This window comes from Cajanus cajan, chromosome 5 (genome assembly GCF_000230855.2).
Source record: "Cajanus cajan strain Asha chromosome 5, NIPB_CcT2T_4, whole genome shotgun sequence".
Classification (NCBI taxonomy): domain Eukaryota; kingdom Viridiplantae; phylum Streptophyta; class Magnoliopsida; order Fabales; family Fabaceae; genus Cajanus; species Cajanus cajan.
The window spans coordinates 55,214,730-55,234,779 of record NC_138521.1 but is presented as its reverse complement, the minus strand read 5'-3'; the positions used below and the strand labels follow the sequence as shown (position 1 = coordinate 55,234,779).

General features: G+C 34.3%; 2 protein-coding genes and 1 long non-coding RNA gene across 5 annotated transcripts; 1 reads left to right on the top strand and 2 right to left on the bottom strand.

The window, feature by feature from the left end:
* Positions 1-3,744: 3,744 nt before the first annotated feature.
* Positions 3,745-15,456, bottom strand: LOC109807166 (kinesin-like protein KIN-UA). Of its 3 annotated transcripts, none has more exons than XM_083075392.1 (13): positions 15,206-15,456; positions 8,994-9,109; positions 8,172-8,375; positions 7,808-7,921; positions 7,385-7,516; positions 7,159-7,290; positions 6,350-6,488; positions 6,131-6,223; positions 5,676-5,801; positions 5,420-5,545; positions 4,498-4,641; positions 4,242-4,370; positions 3,745-4,150 (listed from the first exon to the last, which is right to left on the bottom strand). In XM_083075392.1, the coding sequence occupies exons 3-13, from the start codon at positions 8,355-8,357 to the stop codon at positions 3,990-3,992; spliced, it is 1,482 nt and encodes a 493-aa protein (XP_082931518.1). In that variant the 5' UTR covers positions 8,358-8,375; positions 8,994-9,109; positions 15,206-15,456; the 3' UTR covers positions 3,745-3,989. The 3 variants fall into 3 exon arrangements, with proteins under 3 accessions (XP_082931518.1, XP_029128977.2, XP_082931519.1); XM_029273144.2 differs by having other exon boundaries at positions 6,353-6,488; XM_083075393.1 differs by lacking the exon at positions 8,172-8,375.
* Positions 13,476-15,739, top strand: LOC145958373 (uncharacterized). Its single transcript, XR_014434116.1, has 2 exons — positions 13,476-15,094; positions 15,456-15,739. It is a non-coding gene; the product is annotated as an uncharacterized LOC145958373 (long non-coding RNA).
* A 2,893-nt stretch (positions 15,740-18,632) lies between these two features.
* Positions 18,633-19,469, bottom strand: LOC145958092 (uncharacterized). The gene has a single exon (XM_083074560.1). The coding sequence runs from the start codon at positions 19,467-19,469 to the stop codon at positions 18,633-18,635; it is 837 nt and encodes a 278-aa protein (XP_082930686.1).
* Positions 19,470-20,050: the final 581 nt, after the last annotated feature.

Below are 20,050 nucleotides of genomic sequence, written 5' to 3'. Positions count from 1 at the left end.
AAAATAACTAAAATTTAAGAGGTCTAAAATAAAAATATCTAAACTAAAGACAATTAAAAAAATATATAAGAAAATAACCTTATTTTATAGGGATTAAACATCTATTTAACCAAATTTATAATTTCATATGTTTAAATACAATAAATGTACTAATTTAGATTAAAAAATAGTTAAATTTATAACGAATGGATTAATAACTAGAAAAAAAATAAAAATTAATTACACAACTTGTAAATCTCATATAATAATATATTCATCCAAATTTACATATATCTTAATTTATGTTTTGTATTTGTTGTTCCTCATTTGTTATGTTTCTTTTCATAACTTTAAGATAATGATATACTTCTATAAAGTTTTATGTTTAATATTTATTTATTTTTAAAGTGTGTTGGTCACTAAAAATTGAGGTTTTTACTTTATATCAGGGCAAATTAAGGTTTAAATATTATAAGTTTAACTAAAATTTTAGTTTTTTTTTTAAATTTTTCCAAAGTTAAGTAGTTTTCGTCTTTATCCTTCTAAATTTTAGTTGTTTTCATTTTAATTCTCTTAAATTTTGATTCATATAATTTATAACTTTTTTTAGATTTAATTGTTAATCTAATGACAAAGAAGAAAATAATTTTTTTTAACGGAACAAAATTGATTTTCTTAAAATACTAAAATAAAAAAAATTATTTAAGCCTTATTATTAATTTTTTATCTATTACATCACGTATTACATATATTTTACTTTCTCTCTCTTCTCTAATTTTTTTATAAGATTATCTTTTATATAGATAACTAAGATTAACTTAATTATGAAAAGTTAGAACAGTGTACATAAACTCTTATATTTAAATCTTATACTGTCATTTCAAGTTTGAATGGAAAAATGTTAATAATTAGAATGTTAAATTATGTTGGTTGGAGGATTGAAACTTATCACTCCCAACAATATTAAGGTTCATGCATTCGGGTTGAAGATTTTCAACTTTTGTTCAAGTCCATGATAAACAGAATTTCTGCTATTATCAACATTCATATAATGACCTGATTAAGCAAAGCGTGGTTCTTTTGGTTAGGGTGGGCAAAACGAACTGAACTGAACTGAACTTATAAAAACTATACTGAACTTAAAAGTAGTTCATATGAACTGAACTAAACTAAATATTAGTTCAGACGAACTGAACTGAACTATTTTTTTGTGTCATTGAACTGAACTGAACTATACTATAAAAACTTGAATTGAACTGCAATTTAAACTGCACTAAACTGTTATGATATTTTGAATTGAACAATTTTGACTCATTTATCTATCAAAATAGGACACATTTATCAACTTTACTTTATTTTCCATTTTATTTAAATTTTTCAAAGGAAAAAAATATAAAATTATGTCAAACAAACTCAGTGAATTTTAAGCCTAAAAATAAGTAGTTCAACATAACTCAATTGATCTGTTAAGTTCAACAAAATTGATACAATTTTTTTTCAAATCACTTTTTTTCTAAAATTTTGGTTATTAAACTATCGAGTTAATCTATTAAGACATAACATGTTAAACACATTTAATTTTTATTTTTTTTATAAAAATAGTTCAATTTTTATAATTCAGTTCAGTTTTTATAGTTTAGTACAGTTCAACTTTACAACAGTTCAGTTCAGTTCAGTTTTTTTTAAACAGTTCAGTTCAGTTTTTTTTACAAACAGTTCAGTTTTTTATAGTACAGTTCACCACCAGTTCAGTTCAGTTCAGTTCAGTTTAGTTTTTTTTGCCCACCCCTACTTTTGGTACACTTCAAGTTTTACCAAATGATAGCTTGAAAATTCCTACTTTTCCATTGTTTCTTAATTTTATCAGTCCCGAGTAGTAATTAAATTATTTTTATTTTTTAAACTTAAAAAATAATTTTAAAAAAAAGAAAAAGAAAATAAGTCTCATCTATTAATTTATATATAAAAGTATATTTTTTCAATAAAAGGTTTACCATGTTAAGTATCATTATAAAATTAAGACATCTTAATAAGATAATAACACCTCAAAGTTTACCAGTCAACTGGAACACACTAAAAAATATATATATAAAAAGATAAAAATAGTAATAATAACATGAAGAGAACTATACCAAAGTCTATGTAGAAATCAACAAAAACGAAAAAAGGTAATGATCACGAAAAAAAAACATTCCAAACAAAAGAAGACAAAACAGGTCATCACTTACAAAGAATCGTATACTTTAAACCAAAATCAACTAATTTGTCTATACATTGATTTCTCTTATATCCTTCATATATTATCAAACTTATCTCACAAGACTTAGACTAGAGAATAATTTGCATAGCATCTTAAGTTTCAATTTTGTTGTTGTCATGAATAGTGAATATATATTACAATATGTTTTTAGTTTTTATAATTTTTAAAAATCTTGTTTTAATATGTTTTTAGTTCTTGGAATTTTTAAAAATTCTTGTTTTAATCTTTCATGTTACCAATAACATATTTGAAAGTGATAAGTTGAGACACTTATATGCAATGTCAAATGGTTTAATATAATATTTTCACTAATAATAATACCGGTAGATAGATTTTATGCGACAATATTTGCTAATTTTTTTAACAAAATTTGAATATAAAAATTAAAATAATATTTTTTAAAAAAAATTACAAGTACTAAAAGGATTAATTTTAAATTTGAGGGATTAAAAATATATTTAAGTCATTTATAATAAAAAAAGTAATATTCATCATTTTATTGGTTATTGCCCTATACCGATCTCCCACCAACTGAGTAAGTTGAGCAGACTTTATGACTGATGGTCTATTAATTTGTCAAATACGTTTTACAACAAAATTCAATTAATTTCCAAATCATCTCCACAAGTAGTTAAGATAAGGCACCATGATTTATAAAATAGACACAAGAACAATTATAAATATTAAAATTTATAAAGTTATTAATGACAATAATGATACAACATAATTTAAGGAATCATAAAAAGAAATAAGAGATTCAAAATCATAATATCGCCTTATTATCTATATCGGGATAGAAAAAGTTTATGAGAAAATCAATTTTTATACTCACTAAATATACTTTAAACTTAATTAAAAAAAATATTCTGAACTAAGACGATCGTTAAACTTTTTTAAAAGAAATTTCTTGCCGGAATAGATATCTATCAATTATGATTTTCTTATCACATTAAGAAAAAAATATTTTAAATTCAAATATTCAATACTCATTTAGAAATTATAATAGTTATGGATTGTAATTTTTCCTTAGATCGTGCTTCTTCTTCTTCTTTTTTTCAATAAAAAAAAAGGAGGGGAGATCTTTCTTTAAGGAACGGGATTAAAGAAAACAAAATTTAAGATACAAGCATTAAAGAAAGAAAAAATAAGTTTATGTCCCTCTCCTCCCTCCCGCAAGTCATCGCAAGTGATCAACAGCAATAAACATGGGTTTTTCCCTGTCATGACAAGTTAATTATGAGAAATGAATGTCTACGGGGTCCCACGTTGACGAATATATAATTTGGTTGAGAACATTCAAATTAATCATCGCTCATCAACAAATCAATTATTGTCATCGTCATGAATGCCAATGAGCTGTTTCTATTTCATGAAACAAGAAATTCAAAACTCATACTAACTTTTACCCTCTCTTTCTTTCCTTTTTGTTTCTGATGTGAACCTGCCCCTTGCTGATTGCATATAATCATTTTACATAACAGAGCTTTGCAGTAGATGCGCAGACCAGAGACAAACCACGTTAATCATAATTTGATTAAATTATGGTCATTCAGTAATCGATCAACTACATAAAAAAGAAAAAAAAAACAACAACAACAACAATAACAACAAAACAACAAAACACAACAACAACTCTTCGTTGAAAATTTCATCTGAACACTAATTGGTTACTTAAAAAATTAAGATGAACACATCCGAAATACTGAAAATTATTATGCACTTCTTTGACTATCTTAGACACGTGATTTGTTCAATAATCTATCCCCAAACGCCTAATTTCAGCATGAAAAGCGGGGACGGAAACTAGTGTTCGACGTGCAAGAATCCTTATGTCTTCTCTTGAACAATCTCTCGATATACGAACCAGCTCTCGTATTGCACCTCCACTAATCATGTCTCTTGCATTTGCTTCTGTATCACATCAAAAACAAAAGCCTAGCTCTTGGTACATGCCAAGTTTAGTATCCAAATCACAGCTAGATAGGGTGCATGTAGTGCTCACCATGTTGTGCTAAGTGACAGAGTGCAAGCTCAACATGACGCCTAACCAACAATACTTCATTGTTTGCGTTTTGCACTATCCACGGAAGCACACCGTCCTCAATAAGTAAAGACCTTCCAACCTTTGTCCCTGTATACAGATGATTGTGTTAAAATTAATAATTGCTTGCAAATTAAGATATTATTACGTATGGAAGTAATCAAACGCAACATATATATAGTTATTATGTTAACTATTCACGTATACAAGTTATTACCTTGAGTGCATGCTTTTGACTCACACTTGGCGAAGTTGGCTATTCCGCGTGCAACTTGTGTATGTACATCAGGATGTCTGCATTTGACCATTCCCAGCAGTGCCTTGATACCACCTTCTTCCTTTAGCTTTATTTGTAGTTTTTCTAAATGCAGGAACACCAAACTTGTTACGTTATTTTGTTTCAAGAAAATCAACATATTGTCCTTTATATATGCCTACACTTCAATTCATTCCCCACAGGTCAATTTAATTTATCCAACAAACATCTCCAAGATTTGTAATGAAGCAACACTTGGCATTTTCAACATCAATAACTACAACCCATGTCTTGTCTCACCATCCGATTGTATTCGGCCATTTTTTGAATACCTTATATATTTTTCATTTAATCATCATGGAATTATGGAGCATTCATTGACCTAACACACCAGCGCAAAAATACCGTTTAAGACAGCAGAATATTAACAAAATCATTTTAGATGAACTTAAGCATCATTATCAATATCTCACCAGAGATGTTATAAAACACTTAATTGTGAGAACAAAAAAGCGCTTTCAAATATTTGGTTTGCTAGTGATTCTAATTATTGAAATATACGTATTCAATAGATTGCTTCTTAATAGGGTAGAGGTGAAAGAGGAAATATATATAATTTCTACTAACAAGAATGATTGTCTGAAACTTTCTTGTATTACGATCATCTCATGCAAGACGGAAAAATATGCATCAGAGCAGTTAGCTTAACAAGTTTATCATCCATAAATTCTTAAGCATCCGTCGTATCTTTTCAATAGAAAGTAAAGAATGAGTCTGATCATGTATTTAATGCATTATCTATGCCGTAGTTAGAAGTTAGAACCCAATCTGCAATACAGATAATCACTATAACTTCAAAAATGGAATAAGGTCAAAAGTTTACCATTTCCACAAAGATTAGCAATTGCTCCAGCAACCATTCGAAGGCTCTGAGGATCTTCGGCATTGGTTGCTGCCATTGACAGTAAACTTATGCCTCCTTGAGCCACAATGAGATCTTGATTGGTTTCTGTTAAGACATCAAATAAGATTGCAGATACCAGGGAAATAATGGGAAAAGAGATGGAGAGAGAGAGACGGTAGAAGTAGCATTATTTCACGAAGTTACAAGTAGGAAAGAACAGGATGTGGAAGTTTACCATTCATTGCCAAATTTGCTATGGCGCTTGCTGCAACTCTCTGTGTGGTTTCATCGTGTGAGTTCTTAAGCAGTCTAATCAAGGACGTAAGTCCACCTGCTTCTACAATCTTCTTCTGATTTGTTTCTGCAACATCAGGATTGATAGATGTTATGGCTAATTTTTTAATAATATCAATTTCAACAAAGCAGCAAACGGGTTATGTAATATATAGCAAAAAGATCAAGGAAGACAAGGTTTGATTTGTTCTTGTGATTATTTTTCTTTAAAAGACATTCAGATAGCTAAAATTTATGTATTTACACATTCATTGACCCCAAGATCAAATCATATAAATCAGAAGTCATACTAATTATTCAGATTCTTTTTTCCTTTGCAAATTATCTTGTTCCTAAATGCTAGACTGCTAGTGCATATATACAAAGTATTTCAACATAAGTTGTCAACACTAAGACCTTCAGAAGCTAAATTTGCTACTAGTTTCACAGCAGAGATTCGTGCATCAGCATCTTCTGCTTCAAGCAATGACATAATCTTCTGCAATCCCCCTGTCAGAATAGTGATTTTATAAGCAAAAAAATATCTACTAAATTGAAAGTTATTTATCAACAGAAAATGTAAAGTTTTCAACATGCAAGATATGTAATACAAACTAAATAGCAAATAGTAATTACTGCCTTGCTCATAGAGCTTGTCATCTGAGACTTTCTCCCCGTTTCCTGAAGCTTCTTGTTGATGCTCAACTAGGAAAGTGGGAGAATCTACACCACCAACATCTTTTTCAAATCCACCTCCATCAATTTGTTGTTTTGTCTATAAGAGAAATTGCAATCATAAGTGTTACCAACTTTCCATAGATAGACAAATTACTAGGTCTAGCTAGGACAGGTAAATTTTTCGCTTATTTTCTATAAATGGGCAAGAAACCCATGAATAATCCGCAGAAACATGATGCAGGTATAAGTCATGACTTGAGAAGGGTGAAGCAATTAACTTCCATGATACTGTCCTCAGTTTCACCTCAACATGTTAATAGCCAAAAGCCAAGTGTGAGCTAGCAGTAGCAGGTTAGTGGTGAAGGTTTTGTGTAGTGTGAAGGAACTATAGTTTAAATCTCCGTGTCACCATAAAGTAGAAGAAAAAGTACATTATGTCTCTATGGCTTGGACTACCATTTGCACAAATATTATTGCAAAATAAAACATTGATAGACATGTATGTTTCACATATATCATGTCTAGCGCAAAGTGAATGAAGATATTAAATAGCAATAATGATAGCATAGTTTACCAATTTCTCCCCTCTTAAGCGTTTTCAATCAAGTAAAAAACTCACCATGTAATGTGTAGTAGCTTAAAAAATCTTTAATCACCCGATTATAATCAAAATTAGTAACGAAAGCCGTATTTCCCTTTAATAAAACATAAATTAAAGCCAATTAACTACAATATTTGGGCACTATTTGGATAATGATATAGCTTACTTTGCCAACTTTAAAACCTAATTGCAACAATTGACTTTGCAATCTTGCTATTTCTCCTTTGAGTTTCTCTTTCTGATATGTCTCATCTTCCAACATCTTGCGAAGTTTGAATATATTTGACACTCTTGATGCCTATCAAAGGAGACATATACGTGTTAAGATGTCAGATAGATGAGGAAGGCACATGCAATGCAAGTGAAAAGTATAAACAGGCACAAAAACATACCTCCGACATTTTCAGTTCTGTCATTTGATTCTTCAGATGATTTCTCTCCTCTTCAGCAGCAGTTCTTAGGAAAGTCTCTTTATGAAGTATTTTTTTCAAAATGTCTAGTTCCTCAGCAGGCACCATAGCAATCTAGGAAATGATAATTCACATGTGAGCAACCCATGCTTTACTATTGACTATTGAGTCATTGTATTATTTTCATATTCTAATATAGTTCACAGGACTATTTGTTAACTCTTCAAATGCACGTGTATAAATAAAATATTGCCGACAAAACTTGATAACTAATTGAGATCTTAAAGTGGCAGCGAAAATTAACAAGATAACAAGTTATATTTATTGTTCCTTAATCCTTCCAAATGAATTGATGTTCAACACTGTTGTGCAAAGCAGTTTTGCTGTTATAATGAAAATTACTACCTCTCTTGTAGAAGTCATGCAAAAATCCTCATACTTTTTTCTATTCTCCATCACCTTCTCTTCAAGCCTCTTAAATGACTCCTTATAGTCTTTCTGATATTTCAATCTTTCCTTCTGTAAAAAGGAAATGGGTATCAGCACATACTCAAAGAGAAATCATCAAATAAAATCGACCATGTTCGTTGCAAGTTGAACTTCAGGAAATTACTTAAATCAGGCGAAGCATCAAATCCTCATTTCATACCTTTGCATGCAAGAAATCGATAAACCAACCTACGGATACATGTTAATTAAATTACATGTTATCCTACGGATACAAAGTACCAAAAACTATTCGACTGTAACATGCACTAGATAAACCAACCTCCAATGAATCCGAACAGTTTTTTTGGGCCTCTAATATCCGATGTTGTGCTTCTGTGGTCAATCTTTCTATATCATCTTCAAATACTTTCAGCTGCCTTTCATATTCCATAGTGAGTTTGTCCAATTCTATGTCTAGCCTTCTACACAAACTTTTGTAATCAATTTCCTCCTTTAATTTTACCATGGTTTCCACCTTCAAAGCCTACAAGAGGCACAAATGTTCAGCATCGTTAAAATTGATGCACATTTCTAGAAAAATCTACATTAATCACAGCAGCACAATTTGGTTTGTATAGTATTGGTAACTAGTATGTGGTAGCTAGTTATGGAAGATAATAATCAGTAGCTGCAACGGTCATGGGACATCCATTAAAGAACAAGGTAATTATAAGTGCCACTCACTAGCGGCGTATGAATGTCTATAAATAGTCAATAAAGTGAAACTCAATGCCGAGAAAAGCCTTCAATTACTCCACGTTTCAAATAATTTCTCCAACTAATTTCTTTATCTTCTGCACCATGTCATGTGTTCCACCATCATATACACTAAAATCAAATATCACCACACCATAATTTAAAACTATCAAGAATCTTCATAATGATTAGCACCAGCCATTCAGTCATAGTTTATTTTATTTTACTCTATACAATATCCTTATGAAATGAATTGGCAACATTACAGAGTTTAATTACAGAACCGAAGCATGATAAAATCATCAAATTCGTGTCAACATCCCAGTCATATATTCTCGCTAAGTTTTAACATTTTAAGCTACAAAAGATAACAGTGAAGAGATCAAAACTTATTTGAGAAGGATACCTCTTGCTGCAGCTTCACACAGTCGACAAAATCATCATCTGCCACTGATTTGTCTGCGCTATAAGCGCAACTCCAACTCTTCCATGAACTTCGAGCAAGTCCAAGTAATAGCACTACTGTTTTCAACGAAATATAATATTTAATTATTTGCACATTTTAGTTTATCAATAAGGTTAGGCAAACAGAGAGGATAATGTAGTAATTGAGTTGCAGCATCGTATTTGTAATCTTCTTGAATAAAATAGTTTTATTGAATATTTTATGAAACTAGCTATTTAAGAAACATGAGTCATCGTATTTAATATTTGTAAACTTGGCATAGTTAATCCTCGACCTCACTTAACAAACATGAGCCATACAATTTAAGAAAGTCAATGTTTCTTGAATATTTTATGCTAGGATTAGTATTTGTATTGAGAAACTTACTAATAAGATTTTGACAAAAGCCAAACAATGCCATGGAGAGGGACTTTTATGTCACAAAAAGAAGAAAAAAAATCTTATGTGAATAAAGAAATGGAATCCTTGAAATCCATATATGCACATGTAGATATTGATAAATTTTTACTTGCCTTTTAATTGCATTCTGGGTAATTATCTACCTTTTCGGAGGCTTGAGACTTATGTTTGACTCATTATCATGTGTTTCTGCAAATAATTAGGAACAGACACCTCTTTGTTAATTTATTAGGTTTTTTTAGATTTTGTTAGGATTTGATGAAGAAAATTAAGACTATTTTGAATTTCTAACTCCAGCGCTTTTATTATTTTTTTGTGAAACCCTATTTTTTCCTTCCAGGTATTTATGAAAGATTACAAAAAGACAAAAAAGAGTTTTCATTTTTTATTTCTATTAACATCTTGCTTTAATTTAGGTTTATAACCTTTAAGCTATATTTTTACTCCAAATCACTGCCAAATTTGATTGTTTAGTTAGTAAAAGGTGTGTTTGATGCTAAGTATTACGGTAGCCTTCGATCGTGTGTCGTGGGAATGATATGTAACTCATTATTGACTACGACTTGTACGGTTTGATAATTCACTTGTCAGTATTAAAAACTAAAATACATATCAGATATTCGAATTGAATAAACTATGGATGAAAGAGAGAATTGTGTTTTTTCTTCTGATCTTTCTCATTTGGTTCATTATTATTGTTCCTGTGTTAGGATACACACTTCACTTATCCTTGTTATAGCGGCTCTGATCCTGGGTCTCGGTCTTCTCGTTCCTATCCGGGTAGTCCGATGTGAAAGGGGGTGTGCCTGCAAAGACACTCCCACGCTCAAGTAAGTGCTCGGCGTAATAAATGCGGTAGTTGAAAGTTAAATACATACCTCGTTGGGGTCTTATTTATAGTGGTTCTTATTGGGCCGTGATTAAGGATTGGGCCCCGGGAAATTAGGAGATTAATCCGGTGTATTACGTAAATTAACCTTTCCGTAAGTATCCTGGCGTAAATGCGGGGTTTGGCCGAGCACACCGACGCGTCCTGTTTAATTTGCGAGTGGTCGGTTGGCTCGGCTATTCGGTCTGATCTGTCACGCTTTCGGGTATTCGACCAAGTCGGCCATGGGCTCGGGTATTCGGCCTGGTCGGCTACGATACGGTATACAACCCCCGCAGCGTCGAGGATGCAAAAGAAGAAGATGGTTAAAATAGTCAGGGCTGTGGTTGTCGTTGTACTTGGACGTTACGGTTATGGTCGTCAGCTATTACTGATAGTGGTCGAGATCTAACGGTAAAGGCTGGGTCAACATGGCCGGTCTCTAATGTTATGGCGAGTCCTCAAACAAACGAAGCGTATACCGAGATCTGGCTGAGAGACATCCATAATGAGACCTCGGCTGGACGAAGCCTGGGTCTAGACCTTGGCTGGATAAGACATATGTCGAGGCCTTAGATGAATGGAGTCCATACCGAGAACTCGCGCGGTTGGAGACTACGCCAAGACCTCGGTGAGCATTGATTGATGAAGACTATGCCGAGAACTCAAACGGAAGAAACCTCGATTGAGACCTCGACCGGACGAATGCTGGATCTAGACCTTGGTTCGGTGAGACATGCCGAGACCTCAGACGGATGGAGTCTATACCGAGAACTCGCGCGGTTGGAGCCTACGCCGAGACCTCGGTGGACATAGATCGATGAAACCTATGTCGAGACCTCAAACGGAAGAAACCTAGGTGGAGACCTCGACTGGACGAAGCTTGGGTCTAGACCTTGGCTGGATAAGACATATGTCGAGGCCTTAGACGAATGGGGTCTATACCGAGAACTCGCGCGGTTGGAGCCTACACCGAGACCTCGGTGGACATAGATCGATGAAACCTATGTCGAGACCTCAAACGGAAGAAACCTAGGTGGAGACCTCGACTGGACGAAGCCTGGGTCTAGACCTTGCTGGATAAGACATATGTCGAGGCCTTAGACGAATGGGGTCTATACCGAGACCTCGCGCAGTTGGAGTATACGTCGAGACCTCGGTGGGTACGGACTGCCACATTGGTCCTAGTGGTTACGGGCCTGACGGTTACTAAATCTGGACCGTTGGATGATATAGATCGAACGGTTGTGGTTTTGGGACGTCTTTTCACCTCCCCCATTTACCTTGCCTATAAATAGGGGGGCTGCTTGAAAATTTACTTGCTGTAAATTTCCCGAGCGCTCTCGAAACCAGATTCGACCGAGCGAACCGATCAAAGGTAAATTTTGTATTCTTTATTTTTAGTAATAAATGGATAGGAGTCATTCCTCGGCCAGGAGCTGGACGTCCTCGGAGGTGTCGGGTGACACATCCGATAGAGAGGGGTCGGGTTCGAGTGAGATTTCAAGGTTGCCTCCGCTACAATGTGAAGTGGTGTTCCCCTCCGATGTTGCCGAGCAAGAGGATAGCGGAGACGAAGTGGTCGAAGTATCGCCCCTTGTGACTCTGGCAATGGCTTTGGCACGAGCCGCCGAGGTGGATGCTAGAGGTTTAGGCCGAGTCGGCCATCCGAGCTTGCGTGTTGAGGCCATTCAGGTTGGGGCAAGTGGAGACGGCTTGGAGGTACTCGGCGATGCGCGAGGCAAGGACGTGGTCAGTCCAAGCAATCGGCCGAAGACGAAGATTGATTACGGGACAATGGAGATGCCCGGGTATGAATGGGGTGGACGGAGAGGTCGACATTTATTTCTCAAAGCTATCCGATCAAGAATTGTTGGACACGTTTGTGTCTTTGGAGAAGTGTTTTGGGAGTGGGGAGGACGAGTTTCTGTTACTCGCCGAGGCCTGTGCGGATGAGGGTCCGGATACTGATTTCGTATTTTTGGAGCCGGGGCCCGACGAAGATGACCATTTTTATGCTTACATGTGCTGGTTCGAAGACCTCGACATACAATTGCCCTTCGACGATTTTCAAATGGGAGTCCTCCGAATACTCAACGTGGCGCCGACCCAACTGCATCCGAACGCTTGGGTCGCGATGCAGGCATTCCGGAACCTATGTCTATGCATAGGTCTAACTCCCCGACCACTGGCCTTCCTCTATTATTACATATGTCGCCCGAGCAAGCCGGTGAAATGGGTGTCATTGGCTCGGGTGCCGAAGCGGGGATTTCTTCGGGCGTTCACATCGTCCTACAAAGGGTTTAAGAGCGGCTTCTTCAAGGTCCGCTGGGGGCCGGAGTTGAAGAATTGCTTTTATGACCGAGATGGATCTCCACTGTTCCCTTTTTATTGGACGAGGCGCCCGACCCGTTTTGAGGCGATACCTGAATCACAGCTCCCGGCCGAGGACAAAGAGATCGTGGAGCTCTTCAACAAATTGTCGAAAGGCTTGCCTGTCCGAGGCCTTTTGGACATTTTTGAAACGTCTCATTTTGAGACGGCCTTGTTAGGTATGTTTTAGGCTTCGACAGTTTAGCAGTGTTTTGAATTGATGTTAAGATTTGTTTTGTTGCAGGACTAATGGCTGTCACAACCGAGATCGAGGCGGGACGGTGAAAAAATAAATTGAAAAATAGGGAGTCACCACCAATGTTATTTTTTACGGAAAAAAACATTGGAAAAACCATAAAATAGAAAATGGTCTACAAAAATTAGATTTTTGGGTTTGGAAGTCGATTACGTGTAAGGAATGTATTAGCACCTTACAACGTTCGCCTTAAGACGATTACCTTTAATTAATTAAGCAAATTTATTATAACTTATAAAATATTTACCTCACCCCACATTAATATGAATTAACAATAATAATCAAATATATTGTTTAACAAATGTCTTTATTTTATTTTAATGAGTACTAAAATTTTTTTTTTATATTGTTATTATTAAAAAATGAGATAATATTGTTATTTTTATTTTTTTGGCTCGACAGGAGTGACTTCCTGCTCCTACGTATCTCCATGCGTAATGAAGAATCAGAGTCACGTAGTTCTTTGGTAGAAAATATTTGTGTGTTGGAATTTTTTATTAATTTGTTTATTATTTTTCTTTTAAAAGATTAGGATTTTTGAACTGTCACAGCTCATATATCCCAAAATATAAAAATTGATAGAGGTGTACACCAAAGCCAGATATTTAATTATTAAAAAAAAGCATTATTATTGTTAATATTGTGGTACATATTTAAAAAGATTTTGGTTAGATATTTTTTATTTTTTAGGGAAAAAGTAAAGATATCAAGTTGTCACAACTTGTATCTTAAATTTAAAGGTTAAAAAGATATTATATCTAATAAATTATTTTTTTCAATAAAATCTTTGATATAATGACCTCAAATATTTATTTTAAAAACTGTGATAATATATATATTTTTATATTTAATTATATTTTAAACTTAAATAAGAGGAACTTTTAAGATAACAAATTGTCACAATTTGCACCTTAAGCCCAAGAATTAAGGGAATGTCACATTCCAATAAACCCTCTTCTTCTTTTTTTAAAATGAATTAAAATTACATGAACATCTAACACATTTATATTAGGAAACAACTTAATCAAATAAATTAATTAAATTAATTTTGTTAAAACAATAAATAAATGTTGTCATCTAAGATTAAGGAAGTACTTCATAATCTTATTATTATTGTTATATTATTATAAAAGATAGATATTATTAATTTAATATTGATAAAAAAATTATTATTATTATTATAGTATATATTAAAAAGATTTGATTTGATATTCTTTATTAGAGTAAAATTTAAAGATATCAAGTTGTCTCAACTTGTATCTTAAACTCATAGATTAAAAAGATGTCTCATCTAATTAACTATTTTGCCACTAAAATATTTAAATAATGACTTCAAATATTTTTATTAAAAACTATAATATTCTAATTATTAATTATATGTTAAATTTAGATAGAAATTTTTTTTAACATAACAAGTTGTTACAACTTGCATCTATTAGGCCTAAGATTAAGAGAATGTACATTCAAATAATCTTTTCTTTGAATAATATATATATTCAATATTCATAAGAGATATTATTCTCAATATTTTATAGAATAGTTACTAATTTTTTATCATTCTCATTATTATCATTATTATGTGAAAATCCATCATATAATAACTTTAAACAATCAAATAAATCAATTGCCTTAATTTTGTATATAATTATTAGTCTCAATTACATAAATTTAACATATTTTAAAAGAAGCAGCAGAGAGAAGAAAGAAAAAGGAGCATGAGGAACCCTAATGTTAGGGTTGTGAAAGAAACTTTCCGATTTCTCTCTGCAGATGACGCACCGACGCTGGTCGGAAGAAGATTGGTACCCCGTATCATCGTGGCTGGTCAAACGCGTGAAGCAAAGAGGGAAAACGATAGTGAAGGAGAAAACTCGAAGGGGAGAAGAGGGTCACCGTTGGAAATCGCTTTTGACGGTGACCCACGATGATTCTTGTGGAGATTCGTTTGGGAAAGGATGAAAAGCGGACACCACCATTGAAAATCTTTCCGATGGTGGGGGTTCAAGGTGGTTCTTGCATTTTGGCCACACTCACGAAGCGTGACAGAGAGACGACAGAGTGAATGAGAGGGAGAAGAGAAAAAAAGAAAAAGGGGAAGAACGCACCGCGGCCTCTAGAAATCAGCACGTATAACAAATTGTAGAGGTTAATATTCTTTTTCTTTTCTCTCTTTTGCGTAATAAATATGAGGTGCTCACACAATTATAACTATATACACAAAAGAAAATGTTAAAATGCAGTGGGTGAAGATGATACCACAAATTTGAGGTTCCGGCTTGTGCTCCTTGTTTGAGTTTTTCTTCAGATTATACCCCAGCTAACATGATTTCTCTGTTCTGTTTCTGTTAATTTTTCATCCCTTTGTTCATCTTGTGTTCTGGTATTTATAGGCACACAATTATTTTAATTTTTGATTAATTTGTTCTACTTTCTTTGCCAAAATCCTTAAATTTAGGGATTTTGCTTGTGAATCTGGTCAAGAGGCAATTTTTTGGGATTTTTGCAGGGCATTGTGGCTTGTTTGCAATGGTAAGGTAGCTCTGTAAGAATTGCAGCAGAGTAGTTGAAGGGGAGCAGTTGTTGGGGTTCACGGAAGATACGATCAACACGTTTTTTTCTTCTTCTTATTTTTCTATTTTGTTTTGTTGTTTGTTTTTGCTTTTTTTGTTTTTTTGTTTTTTTGTTTTTTTTGTTTTTTTTGTTTTGCTTTTAATTTGTATTATATTTTGTAATATATATGGACTGGACTTTATAATTTGATTTATATGGGAAGACAAAATTTGGAGTTAACAGGTGCGCCTCTTTACTTAAAATTTTACTAAAGAATATGAAAAATAATAATTTTCATTTTTTTTAGTAAAATTTAAGTAAAGACTTAATTCCAACGTGGCATGAAACTTAAGACTTTGAATTAAGTTAAAAGAAAAGATAGTCATGGAGATTCAAAACATAAATGGGAAGATACGAGAATCTAACAACTTTAAAGGAATGGACAAAAAAGGGCCTAAGATAAATAAATTAAATTAAATTAAAAGTAGTGGACTCGATGGGTAAAATATTAAGAGCTTAAGAACATAGAGACTCAAAATATGAAAACAGTGGACTCGGGGATTCAAAATATTGAAATCTATGAGCACGGGGACTCAAAATATAAAAACAGTGGACTCAGGGATCCAAAATATTGAAAGCTATAAGCAGGGGACTCAAAATATAAAAATAGTGGACTCGGGGATCCAAAATATTGAAAGCTATGAGCGCGGAGACTCAAAATATAAAAATAGTGGACTCGGGGATCCAAAATATTGAAAGCTATGAGCGCGGGGATTCAAAAAATAGTGGACTCGGGGATCCAAAATATTGAAAGTTATGAGCGCGGGGACTCAAAATATAAAAACAGTGGACTCGGGGATCCAAAATATTGAAAGCTATGAGCGCGGGGACTCAAAATATGTGGACTCGGGGATCCAAAATATTGAAAGTTATGAGCGCGGGGACTCAAAATATGAAAACTGTTCACTCGGGGATCCAAGATATTGAAAGTTATGAGCACGGGGACTCAAAATATAAAAATAATGGATCAATAAACCTAAACAAGGATTTCAAGGGTTTTAGATTTAAGGTGGGGCGCACCAAGATTATATGATATAAGGAAATATAAACTTATGGTGAGATGTATGCATGATATGTAATGAGAAATGAACTTTATGAAGTGTTAAACACATCTTATTATTATCACTTTGTATTCATTTTTCCAACCTTTGACCCCTTAAGAGGACAAGCGCTCCAAGATCTGGTGAGGGTTAAAGTCAACTTCCGTTCAACATGCAAGGAAACCCCTTTCTTCTTCTTGTATTTATGACTATGCTGTTCAAAGTTCTCATTCATCAATGGGTTATTGCCTTTATTAGGGTCGGTTAATGACCAAACATATTTCTTGTGACCTTTAAGTCCATTCATTGTAATAGAAATACTTTTTGATGTTATTACATGTTTTACGTTCAGCAGATCATATAGTGAAACACATTCAGATAACCAATGATTATGGGGAATATGAGATTTTATCATTTCAAGTAAGGGATTATGGTCACCAGAAAGTCTAATGGATACAGAAAGGGAAGTAGCAAAATCATGAGATACTAAAGTAGGGAAATGAAAACAAGCCAAAAGTTTCTTTCTTTTACTCTCTGGGTGATAGCGCCAACTTCTCATGTCTTCATCTTTAATAATCCTATCAAACGAGCTTCGAGGATGTTAGATGCTTTGTTGAACCTCTTCCCCTTGTTTGAAGGTTTGCGGCTTTTTCAATACTTTGGTACATTGACTCTTCAATTTGTTCTATTTTCAAGTTTCAAAGATTGTACCCATCTCTCTTTAAGATTCCTTTTCTATTTTGATTTTTTTTTGTTGTTGACCCTAACTTTTGTCTAGACCGCCCTTTAATGTTTTCAGCCTAGCGGGTCGCTCTAACTTTTGCCTAGGCCGCCTGTTAAGGTTTTCAGTCTAGCGAGCCTTTTCTTTTTATTTATTTCCTTTTTAGGAAAAATATTTCTTGACTGCATCAGAATTTACAGGAAGCGATAAATCCTCTCCATCCATATTGGTAAGGATTAAAGCTCCTCCTGAAAATGCCTTTTTCACCACATAAGGCCCTTCATAATTTGGAGTCCATTTCCCTCTGTAATCTTTTTGGTTTGGTAAGATCTTCTTGAGCACCAAATCTCCTTCTTGAAACTCTCGAGGACGAACTTTCTTATCATAAGCTCTTTTCACCCTTCTCTGATATAATTGACCATGACATAAGGCATTTAGCCTTTTTTCTTCAATGAGATTTAATTGATCATAACGAATTTGTACCCATTCAGCTTCCTCAAGTTTGACATCGGCCAATACCCTTAAGGAGGGTATTTCTACCTCAATTGGGAGCTCAGCCTCCATGCCATACACGAGAGAATATGGGGTTGCCCCGGTAGAGGTACGAACAGAAGTGCGATAGCCATGCAAGGCAAAAGCCAGCATATCATGCCAATCTTTGTAAGTTACCACCATTTTTTGAACAATTTTCTTGATATTTTTATTTGCTGCTTCTACTGCCCCATTCATCTTAGGGCGATATGGTGAAGAATTATGGTGTTGAATTTTGAAATTATCACACAACTCTTTCATCATTTTATTGTTCAAATTGGTTCCATTATCCGTAATGATGTGGCTTGGTAGACCGTATCGACAAATTAAATCTCTTTTGATGAATCTAACTACCACATTTCTTGTCATGCTGGCATAAGAAGCTGCTTCGACCCATTTAGTGAAGTAGTCAATAGTTACGAGGATGAAACGATGCCCGTTTGATGCCTTTGGTTCAATTGGACCAATCACATCCATTCCCCACATTGAAAATGGCCATGGTGCAGCCAAAACATTCAAAGGTGTTGGTGGTGCATGGATGTTATCAGCGTATGTTTGACATTTGTGGCATTTCCTCACATGGTTACAACAATCAGATTCCATGGTCAACCAATAATAACCAGACCTTAAAATTTTTCTTGCCATTGCATGCCCATTCATGTGTGTTCCGAATGAGTGTGTTCCGAATGAGCCTTCATGAACTTCTTCCACTATTTTCTTGGCTTCAATAGCATCAACACATCTGAGTAATACCATGTCATGGTTTCTCTTATAAAGCACATCACCATTTAAGAAGAATCCCATTGCTAGTCTCCTTAATGTCTTTTTTATCATTTTCTGAAGCACTAGGGGGATACTCTTTATCTTTTATGTAGTGCTTTATTATATCATAGAACCATGGTCTTCCATCTGGTTCCTCCTCTACTGCTTGGCAGTATGCTGGTTGGTCTCGATTTTGTATTCTTATTAATGACACTTCATTTCCTTGACTTATCTTAAACATTGAAGATAAAGTGGCTAAAACGTCTGCTAATTGGTTACCCTCGCGGGGGATATGTTGGAAAGTGATTTCTTCAAATTGTTCCATCAACCCCTTGATGTACGAGTGATATGGGATTAACTTTGCATCTCGAGTCTCCCATTCACCCTTGAGTTGATGAACAACCAATGCTGAGTCTCCATATACCTCCAACACTTTAGCTTTGAACTCTAGGGCTGCTACAATCCCCATTGCACATGCTTCACATTCTGCCACATTATTAGTGCAACCAAAACCCAACCTTGCAGTAAAAGGGATGAATTGATTCTTTGGAGAAATTAACACTGCCCCAATTCCATGCCCCAGTGCATTAGAAGCTCCATCAAACAACAATGTCCATTTTTCTTCGTTTATGGATTCTTCCTCATCAAATAATGTCATTATGTCTTCATCTGGAAATTCGCATTGCATTGATTGGTAATCTTCTATGGGTTGATGAGCCAAATATTCTGCTAATGCACTACCCTTGACAGCTTTCTGAGTGACATAAATAATATCATATTCTGACAACAACATTTGCCAACGAGCAATTCGACCAGTGAGAGCAGGCTTCTCGAATATGTATTTGATTGGATCCATTTTAGATACTAACCATGTAGTATGGCTTAACATGTATTGCCTCAATCGTCGAGCAACCCAAGCCAATGCACAACATGTTCACTCTAATAAGGAGTACCTCATCTCACAATCTGTAAACTTCTTGCTCGAATAGTAAATTGCTTGCTCTTTCTTCCCAGAAGCATCATGTTGCTCCAATACACAACCCATAGATTCATCAAGCACAGACATATATAGTATGAGAGGTCTCCCTGGTACCGGTGGTACTAAGATCGGCGTCTCTTGCAAGTATTGCTTAATCTTTTCAAAAGCCTTTTGACAATCTTCATTCCACACCATTGGTTGACTTTTGCGCAATAATTTGAAAATTTGGTTACAAGTAGCAGTTAGTTGAGATATAAATCTGGCAATGTAATTCAATCTCCCCAAGAACCCACGAACTTCTTTTTCTGTATTAGGGGCTGGCATTTCTAGGATTGCTCGCACCTTGTCGGGATCTACTTCTATCCCTTTTTCACTAACCACAAATCCCAACAATTTGCCTGATTTTACTCCAAAAGTACACTTAGCAGGATTCAATTGGAGCTTATATTTTCTCAAGC